Here is an 18,727-nt window from a genome sequence, read left to right as displayed (position 1 = left end):
GAGCCCTAGGTCTGATTTGGGAATTTTTGGGTCACGTGCAGGTACCACTAGTGCTTTTCAGTTTTCCGGGAAAAATTCAAAAAAATTAGGGACAGCCTGTAGGCGCACTGTAGAGTCAATTTCAGACCCCGAAATAAGTAAGGACCCCTCACCCTATTTCCTATCACGGTATTAAAGCTAAATAAATAATTAAACTGTACTTTATGACTTTATAGATGTATAATTGATTAAGGTTGCCAATGGAGCCTGAGTATGATACAGTGTTGGTCTGTTATTGTTTGATCTAATTTTCAGTATTAAATGCAGCATGATGTTTGATGTAATTATGTTATGGTCTCGTATGCATGAATCATGGTTTCTTTTATTATGGTTTGTATTATGGTGAACCCGGTACTGTTTTGTTTGGTGTGAATTACTGGTTTACATGTTGTGTATGATTGGATGATTGAGATTAAGGAAAAAGGCAAAAAGGTTATGTGAATTGATAAGTGGATAATGTGGACAGCCTGACTAGATATCCTGGGAGATGATGGACGGACCGGGTCCGTAGGGAACTCTACCGGGAACGTGGTCTCTCATACCGGAGGGGGTATGGAGACCTTATGTGTTTTGGCGCCCATACCGGATAGGGTATGGGGACGGCCCGTTTCACCCTCATACCAGACGGGGTATTGAGGTTCATGGTTTTGGCACCCATACCGGACGGGGTATGGGGACGGCCCTAGAATCAGGTTGTAAATGTTAATAGTTCACGTGTAGAGGGGACCCCCTATGGATCCCCAAGGATACTAGTAGGCTGGTAAAAAAGCAAATCTGTTTCCTGATGATTGAAATGTAAAGGTGCGATATATGTTATGTTATAAAGGGTGTATGATTTCATGATATTATAAGGTTATTGTTTTCATATGCTGTTTTCATGGATCTCGCCGAGGTAGGTGGACAGTAAAGATTTTTATGTTAATAAATGAGTTCGTTATAAATTTTGCTCCATTGGTCATTTTTGTTTTCTACCCATATTTACTTCCGTGGAGGTGAGATAATGTGATGTCCTTACTGGGCTGGTGTAACTCATTCCTTATTTAACCATTTCAGATCAAGAGGACATTGTTCCCGAGCCTGTTTCGCAAGAAGACAGCGAAGAGGACGCCTAAAGACTCCATAGCTATATTTATAGTTCTTATCTCAAGTATCTCTTCTAGTTAGTTTGTTCCTTCATGTTTTGAGTACGTTTTGGTTATTGTATAAGGGATGTTAATCAAAATTTTTATTACGCTTCCGCATTTGACATTTTTAATACATATATTTCATTTAAATTTTTGGGGCCGTTACATTCCAAATCAACACCTTATGCATAAAGTGAAACGAAAGCCAAAACACTATTCACTTAATTCTGAAATATTTGATTACCACTCATAATGTCCATAAAGAAGAGTTCATTTGGTATTTATAGCCAAAGAAATCAATGATAAGTTACAATACAATAACTATAATTATAACTTCTACAATAACTAGGCTAATTATGTGATAATTATAATTGTAACTCCAACAATAACTGGGCTAATTATAGGCATGTAATTGTTATGTAACTCCTTATAACTCCAATCTTCTTAACCAACACTACTAATTGTTTGTGACACCATATATTTATGAGCCTATTCTTGTAATAACACTAAGACAAGACTTAAGCCCAAATGAGTTACATTTGACTATATGGGCTTAATTAACTCAAATTAAAATAAAACAATCCAAAATACTTAAAATAACTCAACTAATCCAGCTCATACACAAGACTTATTCACCCATTACCAATAATACTCAAACAAGCTCAAATTATCCCAAATCATTTAAACCCAATTAAAGTTACGAATTTGGGTTGTTCAAAAAGCTCATATTTGAACTTTCCACAATTGGCCAGCCCATCATCCACATGTTTTTGAGTGAAAACTTAGAGCAACTCTTTAAACTTTGTTGTCTTTGATCTTGTTATTGGTCCGCTGAAACTTTCTAGGTTTGGAACTCTATTTGTGTTCACGTCATTTAAAATTTGCTCCAAGTTATCTTTTGATGCTCTTTGAATATCTTGAGTGTTTTTAGCATTGTTTGCATCATTCTCTCTGCTTTTTTAATAGACCAGGATATCATCGATAAATACAATGATGAACTGATCTAGGAATTGTCTGAAAATCTTGTTCATCAAATTCATAAAGATGGCTAGTGTGTTGGTTACTAGGCGGAGATGAGTCTCTCTAAAATTTCGAAGAGCCGATTGACATCCTCTCGAAGCGACCCATCTCAGGCAACCCTGTTGAGTAAGGGACCTCATCTCCTCGTGTCTTTATACTCATTTTTCACAAGGAACGGTTAGACGATAGTTCGTATTTGGTTTTTTTAAGTCTTTGTGTAAAGAATGATTCCGAGAGACTCGGCTCTGATACTAACTGTAACGGTCCAGAACTTAAAAGAAAATAAATTATGAATCGAATGTGGAAGTAAAATAATAGTGTTATAGTTTACATTCCTTATATAATAATTCAGAATACCCAATAGGGATACGAGAATAACCCTTCTAGAAGAATAACAAAAAATCGAAGAAATAAATGAAAAATAAACAATTGAACATTCTATTTACAGCCCTCTTGTGGATCGAGATCTGCATCTTGGTTCTCTTGATCTGAAATGATTAATGAAAGGGTGAGCTACATTAGCCCAATAAGACTATCACACTATTCACTTATACAGAAATAAAGGTAGGTAAAAATCATGAAAATAACTAATAAAGCTTTTAATTTAAGTAAATTCATTTATCATAAATAAAATTATTTATTGTATACTTACCGTAGCAAAATTTTCAAAACTGTCCTATGGAGGCGATAACATAACAATATCATAATCTTATATTCAATTAATCAAAACAACAATTTTTCTTTTTAACCAGCCTACTGGTATCTATGGGGGTCCATACGGATGTCCACACTACGCGTGAACCTTTATTCAATATTTTTAATTAACCGACCATCCTCATACCCCGTCCGATATGAGCGCTAAAAATATCATCCCTCAATACCCCGTTCGGCATGAGGGTGAAACGGGTCGTCCCCATACCCCTTCTGGTATGAGTGCCAAAATACCAATTCTCGATACCCCATCCAGTATGAGGTAACGTTCACGGTAGGGTTCCTTGTGTACTTAGTCCGTCTACCATCTCCCAAGATATCTAGTAAGGCTATCATTCATTCACTCACTTAAACAAAAAAATTTTTGTTTACATTTAATTTTCAGTCTCACAATTTAATAGTAAATCATGCAAAACAAGCAATACATGCATCAAAGAAGTACAACTGAATTATAATACTAACTCTAGTATAATATTATGTATTTAAAACAGTAAAATCAATCAAACAAGATCAACAATGAATAACAACCGGTTCCACCTCCATTAGTAACCTGTGATTAATTATTAAGATCTTCTAAATTGTACAAAATACCACATTATTTATAATTAAACTTCAATTTCATAACTAGTAATAGGGTGAGGAATTCTTACTCGAATCGGTATCCAAAATAATAAATTTTCAGTTGCGCCTACTGGCGGTCTCCATGTTCTCTAAATTTTCCTTCGTAGATTAAAAACACCCTTCAAGTACCTAAAAATACTCCAAAAAAATTCAAAATCATTGTTTAAAATTTTTTATGGCCAATTTTGAAATTCTAGTATGGCGGCACCGCCGTGCTCCAGCGACGGCACCGTTGCTCGCGATGGTGGTTTGTCACGGACTGGCCAGTTTTGGCTGATTTTGACCGGTTTTATACTCATATATGCGAGAAAATACGTTAAGGAGCATTGATTGTCCGAAAAAAGTCAAAAAATAAAAACACACTAGCGGTGCGGCGAGTTCGCCTGCTCACCTTCACGGTTGGGTGTTTTTCTTCAGTTAACCTGTAGAAAATAGAATGGTGATTACAATAGTGGAAAAATTGAACGAAATGGGAATTGAGAAGGGATTCATGGGAGACAGTTTTTGGTTTTTCTCGCGACGGCGCCACTGGGCTTTACCTGCAATTTTTAGCTCATCCACTAGTCTTTTTACTCCAATTTGGCCATGGGAGTGTTCAAAATCAAATTTCAAGCGAATAAATTTTGTTTACCTTTTTTGGCGGTCGGAGGTCACTCCGGCGCGGCGGGGGGCGATGGTCGGCTCCGTTCTTCAGCAATTAGTTCTTCTTCTCTGGTGGACGCTGACGGCTAAGGTTAGGGGTCGGTATAAAGTGAAGTATTTATATCTATTTCTCTTTAATTTGGGCTGTCTATTGCGTTTGATCTCGACCGTCCGATTGCGTTTAAAGAGAAAATAAATCTTGACTGTTCATCGTGATCTGATCTGGACCGTACGATCGTGTTTAAAGAGTGAATAAATCTGGACTGTTCATCACTTTTAATCACGACCGTCCGATTACACCTGAGAAGGGAACGGATTCGGATCATTCACGCACACGAAAACAAATCTGCACCGTCCGATCGCGGGCACGCGGATTGCAAGCGTGGCCTCCTGCGTGGCACTGCGTCAAGGTAGCTTGCCACGGTGCGCGCTCCAGTTCGTCGAGGCTGCTGATTGGGCGGTCTTACGTGGCACATTTTTCTTAAATTGCGTTTTAACCTCTATTTTTTTATTTTTCTTTCAAAAATACCACCCGAACCCAAATTTTCACCATTTTTTCTTAAAATTGTTTTTAATTTCATCCTCCTCCTATTTTTTTTTTCCTAATTTTATATTAAATAAAAATTTATAAAATTAAAAATTATATTTTTATTTATTATTTTTTAAAAATTAATCACGGGCCAAATCTCGGGTCCGAGTATTACATCAAATATTTTTCATGATAAATATAAAAAAAATTCAAATAAATTATATCTAAAATACAGATAAATATCAAAATTCAAGACATATCAATAAATCTTCCGATTAGCTTGAATTTCCTCTATCATCAAAGCAACCAACCGTCTTATAGCACCATCTTGCCAACATGCCCCTACTGGGGGGCAATTGAGTATCACATACTCTAACCAAGTTTAGGCTGTACCTAAACTTGCTATATGATCTTTGACCAAAGTGACATCTGTTAACAAGTTTTTCACACACAACACTAATCATCTGATCAACATCTGAACTCCCTGGTTCTTGAAAATCAACTGGTCCTGCAACTGACAAGTTATATATAACTAGATTCTCATATCTCTGTGGTCGTCTAATCTGTCTTCTCTCCCTGCCTATTGCAATATTATATGACTATTGTTGATCAGGTGCACTATCACCCTCTTGATTAAGATCTTGCACATCATTCCTTAGACCATTGGACTGAACATCTAAATCTGCTTGTTCTTTGACACCATGATTTGATTCTACTATTATCTTTCCCTTCTGACTGTCTAATGAGGCAGACTCATTAAATATCACATCTCTGTTGATAATCAACCCTGGAGAGTTGGGATCACTACACCACAACCTGTAGCTTTTTAATCCAGATGCATACCCTAGAAATATGTACTTCTTTACCCTCGGCTCAAACTTATCATCCCTAACATGAAAATTAGCAAGGCAACTAAACACTCTCAACTGAGAGTAATCAGTGTGTGACCCTAACCATACCACAAAAGGAGTTTTACTCTCAATAGCTGTGGATAGAGCTCTATTAACTAAGAAATTAGCAGTATTCACAATTTTAACCCAAAATTCATGTCTCACACCTAAATGAGACAACATACTTCGTGCCCTATCATAAAGCATCTTATTCATGCGTTCTGCAATACCATTCTATTGTGGTGTCTCAACACAAGTGCGATGTCTCACTATACCTTTCGTGCTACAAAAATCATCCAATTTATGATTGTAAAACTCTAACCCATTATTAGTCCTAAAACACTTGGTCTTCCTTTCTATCTGTTTCTCAATCATGGTCTTCCATATAACAAATGTTAAAAATGCTTCTTATTTGGATTTTAGAAAATATACTCATACCTTCCTAAAGTAATCATCAATTAATGTCATAAAATACCTAGCACCACTCTTAGAGAAAATTCTGCATTGACCCCATAAGTCAAAATGAACATAATCCAACTTACCTCTAGTAATGTGCACTACCTTTTTATTGAATTTCACTATGGTCTGCTTGCCAAAAACATAGTATTCACATAAACCCAAAGCTCCTTCTTTATACCAATTTAACAAACTCTGTTTGCTCAAAACAGATAACTCTTTGCAACTCATATGACCCACACGTAGATGTCACAACTGATTTTGATTGCTCCCTGATGCTATAACAGTTTCTCCTGAAACTATATTTCCTTGAAGAACATACAATTTAGATTCTAAACTACCTTTCATGAATACCTCAAAGCCTTAACACACTTTAAGAGTACCATTCTCTGCATGATATTTGTAACCCTGAGTTATTAATGTAAAAAAGGAAATCATATTCCTCCTTCTCTAGGAAACGTGCCAACACTTAATAATCCTGATGATACTATTAGTATCACTCATTTGCTTATAAGTAGCAAACCAATGCCTATGTGGATATATGTGGAATATAGCACTAGAATCGAGAATCCAGGAGTTCTTTCTATGATCTGAATTCACAGATAGAACTACTCCAACACTGTTGTTATCACAATCATCAGAATTATCCCTATCGGCTATATTAGCATAACTCTCTTTAGCATAGAATAATCTCTCTTAAAATGACTATTCTCCCCATACTCAAAATAGTTTTTCTTTTTACCTCTACATTTTGATTCGCCCTTTCTCTGTGTCCTTCCCTGCATACCAAACATTCATCTTTTGTTCTGTACTCAATCAAGTTTCTTTGTAACTCTTTCGAATTTAGTGCGTTGCTAACATCATCTGGTAAAATACTAAATTTTTTATACAGTAGATTATCAACAAAAGTCTCATAAGAAGATGGTAATGAATACAGAACAATCAATATATGATCTTCATTTGCAATCTTAATATCTATATTATTCAGGTCCATAATTAAAAATTAAACTCATCAAGATGTTGTTTTAATAAGTGCTACCTTCACTTATTCTGAAATTGTATAGCCTTTTCTTCAGATAAAGTCAGTTCGTCAGCGATTTTACAGAGTACAACTTTTTCAGTTTCTTCCACGTAGCTGAGGCTGAAATCTCTTTGGCAATATCTCATAGAACATTGTCATTAACACTCATAAAAATTATACATAAGACTCTATCCTGCATACTTGTCTTTTTCGACTCTCTCATACTCTCAGGATATCTTTCTTCAATTCCCTGCAAACCTTGTAGTAACAGGGATGATTTCATTATAATCTTCCACAACTAAAACTTGTACCATCATCAAACTTTTCTATCTTATATTTGGTGGATGTTATCTCGAATTCCTAAATTATGCACCAAAAAATCAACCATTAAAGTGCTACACGTGCCTCCACGCACCTCCACGCTCCTCCATGTGTTGTCACACGCGTGGCTGCCAAAGCTATCACGCACAATCGGCCACCTCTTACTGTTACTGGAAAACACTAAAAACACAGAGAAATGTGTGACTCGACGGATCCGGCATGGATCTAGTGAAAACGTGCTGAAAAATTATTGAAAAAGTCGTAAATCGAGACTCGTACGAACCAAGTGCCGCCACACTGGTTCGTCTTCTCTGACGCACGTTCTCCCTCTCCAACTCTAGTTTTGCGCACAGACGGAGCCGACATTATGGATCTGTCTTTGGTTTCTCTTCTCCGACCCTCCTCACGCGGACCTAATATGTTTTTCTTCCGGCACCTGCGGACCAATCATTTTCTCCAAGTCGCACAGTCCCTCTTCTCGATCTGCTCTAGTCGCACTGACAGATAATCTTGCACCGGGACAGCAACCGAGCTTCTTTCGTTGCCGCGTGCAGGAAATGCATATATCAAATTTGATCTGGTCGCGCTTCATCTTCTTCGCCGGAAATCGTCGCACCGGAGACTGTTTGGTTGTATAGGCCAAGATGAACAGTTTCACAGTGACTTTTTAACTTCTTCTAACTTTCTCTCACTAACTTGTGTTCAAACTCGAGATCTAATTCCATTTGTTGAAAAAAAAAATTAATTCCTAAAGCATACACAATCATATCAAAGTAAAAGCAAAAAGAAAAAAATACAAGTATTTTACGTGGTTCGGTTCGGCAGTGTGCATACATCCACGGGCAAGACTAACAAGAAAGAATTCTACTATATAATCTGAGAATACATCACCAATAAATTAGTAAACTTATTTATAGAGAGACTAGTAGAGTTTTTCACAAATAAAAACTCTCTAAAATATACATGAAATATTTATCAAGATAAATATAAAGAAAATTCAAATAAATTATCCTCAAAATATGGATAAATATTACAAATATTCAAGGTACATAAACAGGATGTTTTAATACCAATATGTATAAGACTCATTTTTAACAAAGAAGATGGTAACCAAGCCATGAGTATTTGATCTTTCTGGAACCAAATGATGTATTCAGGATTCAATATGGGTGAGTTATTAGAGTTAATGACTAATTTAGGAATGGGGTAAAAAGCTTCAACTTAACCTAAAAAATTTTGGTAGTTGAGTGTAGTGAAAAAATTTTTCTTCCATAAAAGATAATTAGTAAGGATAAATTTAATGGGAAAAGAATGAAGGACATAGTTTAAGAGGATATGGTTGATTTAAGATATAACAGAGGAGCATCCGTGCTGATACCCTATCAATTTTTACAATAAAAAATGTTCAATTTGTGTCATTATGTTACCACTATTTATAGAGAAAGAGACATTTAAATTTACAAAAGAAAAAAATCAAAGAAAATAGATATATAACACACGCAAATTCGCACATGATGGTCCAAAGAGATATAAAACAAAATTGTTGATAAGATCATTTATGATCAAATAGCTTCTATCAAATACATGAACTCTTTCAAGAGGTGCCAGATATAATTTCATGGCCTTCTAAATAGTAAAATATCCTAATTTCCATTTTCATGTGATAGTCCTAAAATGATTTATGAGACAACAGAAAACTTGTACAACATCAAGTGCTCGTAAGTCTGCCCAGAGTTAACAATCTGTGAGGGAAATTTGGGGTGATTAACAGAGTCTGGATAGCCTTGAGTTTCTAGGCACAAACCAGCATGTGCATTGTACACAACTCCACCTTTTCCTTTCACATTATTCAACATGTTACCTGTGTAGAATTGCACACCAGGTTGGTTTGTCAGAAGCTCCATCTTTCTTCCTGATCTCTTGTCTATAACTATGGCTGCTTTCTTCATACCATTGTTGGGACCATCTAGTGCATAGTTAATATCATACCCTTTTGGAAGTTTATTTATGGTGCTTCCAATGGTGTGTGGTTTCAAGAAATCAAAAGGAGTTCCTTTCACGGTGACAATTTCTCCAGTGGGAATCAGCTTGCTGTCAACAGGAGTGTACTTAGATGCGAAGATCTGCACTTCTTCAGACAAGATATTGCCACTATCGTGTCCGCCAAGGTTCCAATAAGAGTGTTGTGCTAGGTTCACTGGTGTAGCCTTATTCAAGGCTTTGGCCCTTATAACTACGCTCAACTGGTTTTTCTCAATAAGAGTATAGTTCACTATTACTTGTAGATCACCAGGGAATCCTATAAGTAGCAAAAGGGTCGATTATAAAGCAGAAGATATATATGTATATAAATAGACCCAATTCAAAATACAAAATACAAGAGAAGTTGATTTCACCTTGTTCATTATCGGTACTGTTGTAGGCAAACACAATGTGAGGAAGGCTTTCATTTTGATGTGCTTGAACTGTCCAAAGAACATCACTAAAACCCTTTTTGCCACCTGGAGTTTATAAAAAAACATTAATTAATACCTAAAAGAAAACTTACTCAAGTTAATATATGAAGAAAAGCTGTTTGTAATATACCATGAAGTGTGTTAGCTCCTTCATTAGCGTTGGTTTTGTATTGTTTTCCGTTCACTTTAAATTGAGACTTTCCTATTCTGTTAGCAACTCGTCCAACAATGGAGCCAAAGTAGACAGTGTCTTTCTGCAAAATGGTATAGATTTTTATCTTAATTACTACCCAAAAATAAAATTTCCTCTTCTAGAAAATGCCTCTTGAAGAAAAATAACTTTCTCACCTTGTAATTCTTCACCTTATCATACCCAAGAACAACGTCGCCCAGCTTTCCTGATATATTCAAGAATAATGTTTAACAAAAATAAAATTTAAAAGTAGGAAAATTATCAAATTAATCCGGAAGTTCAGTATTTGTTGTAATTTGATTCGTAATTTTTTTTTTTGTTTTTTGTTTTAGACTCTTTGTTTTAACAGAAAAAAATTAATAATTATGTGACATTTGAATACTTTAAAAATAGATTAAAAAAATTATTAAATTAATAAATTAGTAACAATGAGAAAAATGTTTAATATTGTTATTTTCTAGTCAAAATCATTTCTTTGAAATATTAAAAATCAAGTTATAATAAAAAAAAAATATTAGGAACTAAATTATAATAAATGCTAAATTTCAAAAAATAATTTAATGATTTATTTTGAAAAAAAAAAAACCCACTGATAAAAATAAAAATGGGAAAAAATAGACAACCCACCATGTTTATCAGGGAGGGTAAGAGACATAATAGTAGCACCCCAGTTTGTGAATTTGACAGATAAGTCTCCATTCTTGAGCTCATAAATCTCTTGATGATCTGATTTCTTCTCCTTCTTTTCTTTCTTCTTCTCTTCATTGTTTTTACTGCTCGTCACCTTCTCTTCATCTGCTTCTTCATCTTCATCTTCATGGTGTTGAGTGTTCGTCACTTGCTGCTGCACCGGCCTCTTGTTTTGTCGAGAGCTCATCATGGTGATATCCATGTCATCGGTAAGGGCATCTCTTGTTGTAACCTCTGATTCTTCTGCTGCTTTAGCTAAAGCAATTAGGAGGATCAAACACAACAAGAAGGAAGTTCTTGCCATCATTTATTTCTTTTTTTGCTTTTCCTTTTTTTTTTTTTTCAAACAAATGTTACATATATAGGTGTATATGTATATATGGCCAGTGATATTGTTCTGTTGGCCTTCTTGGAAGTGTATATATATATGTATATATAAGGTTGAAGATGTTAAAAAATAGAAAGCTGGGACGAGATAACTGGGTCTGGATGAATAAGAGCTTATGAAATTGAGGTAAATGGAATTTGTTTTCTAATTGGTAAAGCGCAAAATTTGCAGAGGACACAGCTTCCATTTTTGTCTTGGAGTTCATTGACTGTATGAGTCCATATATATAGATATATATATTTTTTAATTAAAGGACAAAAAGTTTTTCAAACTCTGAAAATAATTTTAGGTGGCTTCACAAAAATAACAATTTACGATTGTAGCAGAAAAATTATTTAATGTATTTTTTAACATGTTTGACGTGAATATTATGTAATCAGTTTTATTTAAATAAAATACTGTTGTAATAAAATTGAGTCATTGTAAGTCAAGATATAAATAAACAGTTTGTAATAAAATCCGGCTATTCAAAATATGAAGAAGTCATCCTCCATTGTAATAAAATTTGATTTCGTCATTGTAAGTCAAGGTATGAATAAATAGTATTTTTTTAGTACAAATTAATAAATAATAAACATATATAAATCATTCAATTAGAACATCATAAAAATATTATGTAAATAAAAAATTAAATTTATATAGAATTTTGTACAAAATTTTGATAATAAATTTAACAATACATCAGAATTAATAGAATATAAAATGTATATTTCAATCTTATATATATTCAATTTTTTATTATTCTAATAAAATTCACAAAATTAAGTTGAACTTATAGTATGTTTGGTTTCTCTTTAATAAGTTATGTAGCGTAAAAACTTTTTTTGAACTAAAATTAATTATATAAGGATATAATCAAATTTGTAATGCTATAATGTTACAGCCATCAATTACAAGTAAAACATTTTAATTACCAAAGTAAATTCAATTACATTACAAAATTATTAAATCAAATTAAATTTATTATCATAATTGTAAATTATTAAATAACTACTATAATATTATTCCAAATATAACCTAACAAATTCTCTCTTATCTTATCCTTTTGTGAGTGGAATCTGAACCTCATTTTCTTTTACTTTCCTCCCACCATTCTCTAAAAGAAAGTTCCCTCCCATTTAAGTAGGCGCAAAAACTAAAACAATAATAATAATAATTAAAAATAAATAAAAAGGTAACACCTTGTAGATCAATGGGCATGTGTTATTACAGACGGCAACAAACCAAAAGTGAATGAAAGCCATTAATGGCTCTTCACAGCTACAGGATACAGTAAAGGCCTAAGAGAAACAAATTGTTGGCCTCTTGACTGATATATATCCACCTGAATTAACATGTGAAAAGTTTGAATGATTTATGAAACAACTGAAAACTTGTACACCATCAAGTGCCTGTAAGTATGCCCAGGATTCACAATCTGTGAAGGGAACTTGGCTTGATTCACTGAGTCTGGATACCCTTGAGTCTCCAAGCACAATCCTGCATGTGCTTGGTAAACAGCTCCATTTTTACCTTTCACATTCTTCAGATAGTTACCAGTGTAGAACTGCAAACCGGGTTGATTCGCAAACAGCTCCATCTTTCTTCCTGACTTCCTATCAGTGACTATTGCTACTTTCCTCATCTCGTTCATCGGACCATCAATAGCATAGTTGATGTCATAGCCTTTAGGAAGCTGACCAATGGTGCTCTTGATTGTGTGGGGCTTGCGGAAATCGAAAGCTGTTCCTTTCACTGGTAAAACTTGACCGGTGGGAATAAGCTTGCCATCAACGGGTGTGTACTTGGAACCAAAGATCTGTACTTCTTCAGAAAGGATATCACCATTGTTGTGTCCACCAAGGTTCCAGTAAGCGTGCTGGGCTAGATTCACAGGTGTAGCTTTCTTCTTCGGCCTAGCTTTCATTACTACACCCAATTGGTTGTGTCTGGTAAGAGCATAGGTTACAGTGACAGAGAGACGTCCAGGAAATCCTATCAAAACCATACAAAATTTTAATGATTTCAGTTGCAAATCACATAGTACAATATGTTTGCTGCAACAGTTAAAAGACTAATTCTTTTTAGCTTCAATCACATCTGAATTCAAACTTTTCTTCTTAGGTAAGTGATTGTGTCAAGGTGCAAAAAATAACAGGACGAGAAAATCAATGTCGGAAGCCAACTGACCTTGTTCACCATCTGCACTTCTATACCCAAAGACGATGTACGGTGTATCACCTTTATTCTTATGTCTTATCACTTTCCAAACAACATCACTAAATCCCTTTTTGCCACCTGATAATAATCATACACAAAGTTAATTACATACAAACAAAAAAACTCATCAAAATTGATAAACAAAAAGCAAGCTAGTAATTTGTCTTTTTTTTTTCTTCCTTTTCTCAAGGTTCAAAGAGGATCATATCTACCATGAAGTGTGTTATGGCCTTCATTAGCAACTGTTTTATAAACGACTCCATTCAATTTAAATTGAGCGTTCCCGATTCTATTAGCAACCCGTCCAACAATTGCACCAAAGTATACTGTATCATTCTGCACAAAGAGGAATATGAATGGGCTTTTTTTGTTGGAAAGAGCAATAGCTTATGAGAACCATTAGTATTCAATTGCGTAAGACATTTCCAAGAAAAACAAATAAGAAAAGTCTATGCAGGAAACAGGGGGACCCCATTTTCCCTTGAGTCAAAACATATTATACTTCTATTATTTGTTGAAACTTTGAGCAAAAACGGAAGAAAAAACAAAAAAGCCAGTCAATTACAAAATTATATTCCATAAGTCATTGGATGAAGAAAGAAGTTCAGCAAGAACCTACAGTTTTCCATGGATTTATCAGGAAAATTTAATACTACAACCACATGCTTCATTGAATAAAGACAAATTTCAACGAAAAGGGTTGACTAGTCTTAACAATAAGAAATAAAATATTAATCACACAGCACAAGTCTTTGAAAACTTTCATATTATTTTGTTTAATTGTTGATACCTTGTCAACTTGTCCTATTATCCATGGCTGAATAATTGAAGTTCCCCTGTACTTTTATAAATTAAAACCACCTTCCTAAAATCCCCATATTGTCTAAACCTCAGTACAGATCTAAGATAAACTCTGATTTCTTTTTCCCACTTGGTTAATGTGCCTTTGCAAAACACTCTAGTACGTAGAAAATGACCCGCGTTGAAAGAATACTTCTCCTCTAACAGCGAAATGTGGGTATAAAATTATGCTTTCCGATCTCGTTAGATGGAAGCTTATAAGATGGAAACCAACAACAATAATAAAAATATATATATACATATAACATAATATAATAAAAACAACAAGAAGAAAACAAAATCAGAGCTGATAAACCCAAAGTCTATCTTCGCGACAAATTAGATCTCGCAAGTCAAATTATAGTGCAAAGGTAGCTGTCAAATTATTTTCCTACCTTAGTACTAGCTACAACCCATTCCATTGTGCGGGCAAGAAAACGAGAGTAACACAGGGAGAAATGTGAATAAATCTTTCATGAAAAATAGCGAAATCAAAAGAACAAGATGTTTGAAAGAAAGAGTAAATCACGGCGATATTGCGAGAGAGCAAGATAAGTCATTGACAGAGCAAAAAATCACTTGAATTGGACAATAGAGAAGAATAATTGACCTACAAATTCTCGCTCTTGCAAATCGCTAATTGGGGAAAGAAACAATTACATACCATGTAATCCTTGATGTGATCATACCCAAGAACGACATCGCCAAGATTTCCTGAAACTCAAAACAAAGTCAATAAAAATCAGATAAAAGAGAAAGACCCACCTAAAAGAACAAAATCCAAATTCGAAAAACCAACCGTGTTTGTCAGGAAGAACAAGAGAGATGAGAGTTGCACCCCAGTTAGTGAACTTGGCTGAGATGTTGCCTCTGTTGAGCTCGTACACGCCAAGACGATGCTGGTGCTTATGAATATTTTCAGCTGATGCTTGGGATAAAGAATGATTAACAGAGAAAGTAACTAGGAAGAGGAAGAAGATGAGAGGAATTTTTGCCATTTTTTCTTGCTTTTCAAAAGAAGTGAAGAGGGAAGAAGATATGTTTGGGGGAGTGAGGGTATAGATGAAATATATAGCGATTCTGATGGGTCTGAAAATGAAATACAGATAAGTTGGGGTGTCATAGTTTATCTTCTTTTCATCCTTTTAGGTAAAAGTCTATTTTTAAAGGGAGTTATGAGTAATTATGGATTAGATTTTTACTTCTCTCATCTCTATCTATATATCAAATCGGGTCTTCCCACGCGCATTTTTCAATTATTTACCAAAATTAGTGTTGGCTCAAATTATAAACAGAAAATTCTTAACTGATTTGGGACTTAAATTTTATTTAAATAAGATTTTTTTTTTACTTAAATTTAGGTCTAAATTAAAACGGTAAAATACCGCTATTGTACAATTAGGATCACAATATAAAATTTTGTTAAAGAGATATCAAAAATAGCTTCACTTCCCAAAAAGAAAGAACAAAAGAAGAAATAGGTTTTACACAATACCTTACGTTTTTTTATATATACACATTATAATTTTTATTATATTTTGTTATTAACTTATTTATAAATTATTACAAAAAAATCATAAAAGCATGTAATAATAAGTGATAATTAAAATGTAATAAATAATAATAAAACATAACTAAAATTAATAGGCATACGTTTATTTATGATATATTATAAATATGTTACAAAGTGATGTTTTAATTATAAAAAAAATTGTTAGTTAAAAATATTTATTTTAAAAGACGTAACGCTCTTAATAAAAAGTTAATGGTCACTTTTTTCTTTTTGAGGTGAAATGATGAATTGAATATAATATGATGAAACATATCGTATAGCAAAAGAGAAATCCGATAAATAGGGAGTTCCAAAATTATCAAGTTCCCATCAAAGTTATAAAGCACCCTTTTAACTAATTTACGGACAACCACATTAATATCTTTAAGAATCTTTAAAAAAGAAATGTAAGAAAATAAACAAACAATGGACATAATATCAAATACTAAGTACATCCCAATATTAAATTTCCAGGAATTCAGAGCAAATGATGAATTCCTTCAACATCACCTTCCACTTGGATGGAATTCAAACCCCACTTTTTCACTATTTGTAGTTCGAAAAAATATAGCCTTCACTTCCTCAAATCAATGGAGAGAGGAATTGGGATTCTTCTCATACCAACAAATAATACCGCCTTATTAGAGATAATATTTCTATATCGCGATTTTAACTGATTAGCTTTAGATTTTTGTGCCCGTAAAATTTCTTCTTTTATATATCACTCATTTAAATTTCTTTCCGTCTCTCTTTATTTTTTTCTGTTATCCTCTATAGCCTTAATATCTATTAACATGTGTATTTCAGCCTGTAACTACCATTTTATTCTCATGTTGCTCATAACCTCTGTATTTCATTGTTTTAAAAGCCATTAACATGACAAATTTTATCTATTAAATCAACATTACTATATACCTACTTAGATGCTACTAAATTATGACAAGAAAATTTTCTCAATTAAATCGTTTCAAAACGAAACAGTTTATCTTTTTTCTATTCATAATAGGTCTTTTAACACTATTAAGGAGAATAACAGCATGATTAGAGTCGTATCTTAGCAAATGCTGAAGATGAAATTAGGAAAAACTAACTTTTAATAATAAGATACCATATATATGTCTAGGCTTTCCTATTATTCTTAGAGCTTTTTCCATTACATGGTAATGAAGCAACCTATTTTTACATATTCAGAAAAAGTCAACTTTTTTAATAATACATTTTTCAATAGTGATCTGAATGAGGAAGTTTACATAGAGCTACCGTTAGGGTATCTAAGTGGGAATAAACAAAAAGTGTGCTGGTTATTGAAGAGAATATATGGTCTTACATAATCATCAAGACACTGATATGCCAAACTCTCATACTTTATTATCGGGTAAGGATTCACCCAATCCAAGACTGATTATAGTCTCTTTGTTGAAAAAGATGGAGGTGACTTTACTACAGTATTAGTATACACAGATGACATAATTATAGCTGAAAACATCAATAATTTAATTGATAAATTGAAAAAGATGATGAATAAAGAATTCAAAATCAAAGACCTAGAAAAACTAAAGTACTTTTTGATTATTGAAATGGATCGATCAAAATGGGGGAGTCTACGTCTATTAGAGAAAATATGATCTTGACTTGTTGAAAGACACTAGCACATTAGGAGGAAAAATCTCAAAGGTGCCATTAGATCAAAACATTAAGTTGTTAACATATGGTGGTGAGCCTATCATTGATCTAACCATGTACAAAAACTAACCAGGAAACTCATGTATTGGACTATAATGATACCAGACATAACCTACACTGCGTAACTTTTGAGTTAGTTCATAGAGCAATCTAGAGACAAACATTTGAATGCTGCCACAAGGTCTTAAGATACATAAAGGTACTTTTGGATAGAGATTGAATGCCTATAGCAATAGTCATTAATAAATATGTTTAGACATTTGGAAGTTAGTAATAAAATATACATTTTGCTTGGTACTTTTTTAATCTCTTGAAAATCTAAAAAATAACAAACTATTTCTTTATCTTCACCGTTAAAGTAAAATGCAGAGTCATGGGAAGTATGTGTTACAAACTGACATGGATAAAACATCTACTAACTATTTTTGGGATTGACAATCCAAAAACTGTTGTATTATATTATGATAATAAGGTTGTAATGTATATAACAGTTAACCCTATACTTCATGGAAGAACAAAGCATACTAACCTTGATTGTTATTTGATGTAAAAAAAGATTCAAGATGGAAGCATTATCACAAGACATATGAAAGTAAGCAACAGTTTAGTGATATAGCTACTAAAGCTATGGAGTGCATTGCTTAACTAGTATATGATCAAGTATGAGCAGAAAATATTTACTCTCCATCTTTAAGGGAGATGTTAGGACTAAAAAGCACACAGCCCAATTGTTTGAGCCCGTGGGCAATGAAAAAAGTGGTTGCATGTCACAATGAATGACATCTATGATATGTGTGTGTATGTGTATATATATAGAAATATAGGTGTATTATGTTAAAATGGGTGTTGCTGAGACTTATAAGTTGTGTAGGTACACCATTATTTCAATGGGAGGTATAAATACCTCCTTTTAACTCTTGAACTCTCTGTAATATAACCTTCATAACTTTAAAGTTTCTCTCCAGCCATTGTTCGTGTCGAAATATTTCTTAGGTATTCTCGAGTTTTCTTTCCATTGTTCTACATTTTCTTTACAGATTATTGCAGCTCATGATTAAGAAAAGGGCAGGAGGTTCTCTTACAATTCAAAAAGAATAGACTGGAAATTTTCTTGCAATTTCTTCTCACAAAGAAAATATTGAGATGAAATTTGTATTGATTTTATTCATATTTTTTTTTTCTAGATAATACAATTTAAAGGTTGGAGTTGATAAAGATTGAATTGATGAGGAAGATTGGTTAAAATAAAGGAAGAAACATGAAAATGATCAATACAAAAATAATTAAAAAATAGTTTTGTTCTTCAAATAAGTCATTAGCCATGTATGATTTTTTCATTCAAAATAAGTGTA

General features: G+C 33.5%; 2 protein-coding genes across 2 annotated transcripts; both read right to left on the bottom strand.

Moving 5' to 3' along the window:
- Positions 1-8,902: 8,902 nt before the first annotated feature.
- On the bottom strand, positions 8,903-11,122 carry LOC110820265 (uncharacterized). Its single transcript, XM_022049702.2, has 5 exons — positions 10,651-11,122; positions 10,179-10,228; positions 9,961-10,084; positions 9,771-9,875; positions 8,903-9,673 (listed from the first exon to the last, which is right to left on the bottom strand). The coding sequence occupies exons 1-5, from the start codon at positions 11,018-11,020 to the stop codon at positions 9,054-9,056; spliced, it is 1,269 nt and encodes a 422-aa protein (XP_021905394.2). The 5' UTR covers positions 11,021-11,122; the 3' UTR covers positions 8,903-9,053.
- A 1,115-nt stretch (positions 11,123-12,237) lies between these two features.
- On the bottom strand, positions 12,238-15,202 carry LOC110820294 (uncharacterized). The gene is made up of 5 exons (XM_022049737.2): positions 14,940-15,202; positions 14,805-14,854; positions 13,513-13,636; positions 13,271-13,378; positions 12,238-13,075 (listed from the first exon to the last, which is right to left on the bottom strand). Exons 1-5 carry the CDS (start codon positions 15,136-15,138, stop codon positions 12,456-12,458), a joined length of 1,101 nt encoding a protein of 366 aa, XP_021905429.1. The 5' UTR covers positions 15,139-15,202; the 3' UTR covers positions 12,238-12,455.
- Positions 15,203-18,727: the final 3,525 nt, after the last annotated feature.

This window comes from Carica papaya, chromosome 1 (genome assembly GCF_054855325.1).
Source record: "Carica papaya isolate Zhongbai chromosome 1, ASM5485532v1, whole genome shotgun sequence".
Classification (NCBI taxonomy): domain Eukaryota; kingdom Viridiplantae; phylum Streptophyta; class Magnoliopsida; order Brassicales; family Caricaceae; genus Carica; species Carica papaya.
This window is presented reverse-complemented; position numbering and strand designations above follow the sequence as displayed.

What these genes read in the sequence shown, in the direction of transcription:
- LOC110820265 (XM_022049702.2), bottom strand. Translation starts at nt 11,020, where the DNA reads ATGATGGCAAGAACTTCCTTCTTGTTGTGTTTGATCCTCCTAATTGCT. An exon ending in AGGAGCTAACACACTTCATG is followed by an intron (nt 9,876 to 9,960) that starts GTATATTACAAA and finishes TATAAACTCCAG; the next exon opens with GTGGCAAAAAGGGTTTTAGT. An exon ending in CAGTACCGATAATGAACAAG is followed by an intron (nt 9,674 to 9,770) that starts GTGAAATCAACT and finishes TGCTACTTATAG; the next exon opens with GATTCCCTGGTGATCTACAA.
- LOC110820294 (XM_022049737.2), bottom strand. Translation starts at nt 15,138, where the DNA reads ATGGCAAAAATTCCTCTCATCTTCTTCCTCTTCCTAGTTACTTTCTCT. An exon ending in TGTTCTTCCTGACAAACACG is followed by an intron (nt 14,855 to 14,939) that starts GTTGGTTTTTCG and finishes TTTGAGTTTCAG; the next exon opens with GAAATCTTGGCGATGTCGTT. An exon ending in AGGCCATAACACACTTCATG is followed by an intron (nt 13,379 to 13,512) that starts GTAGATATGATC and finishes GATTATTATCAG; the next exon opens with GTGGCAAAAAGGGATTTAGT.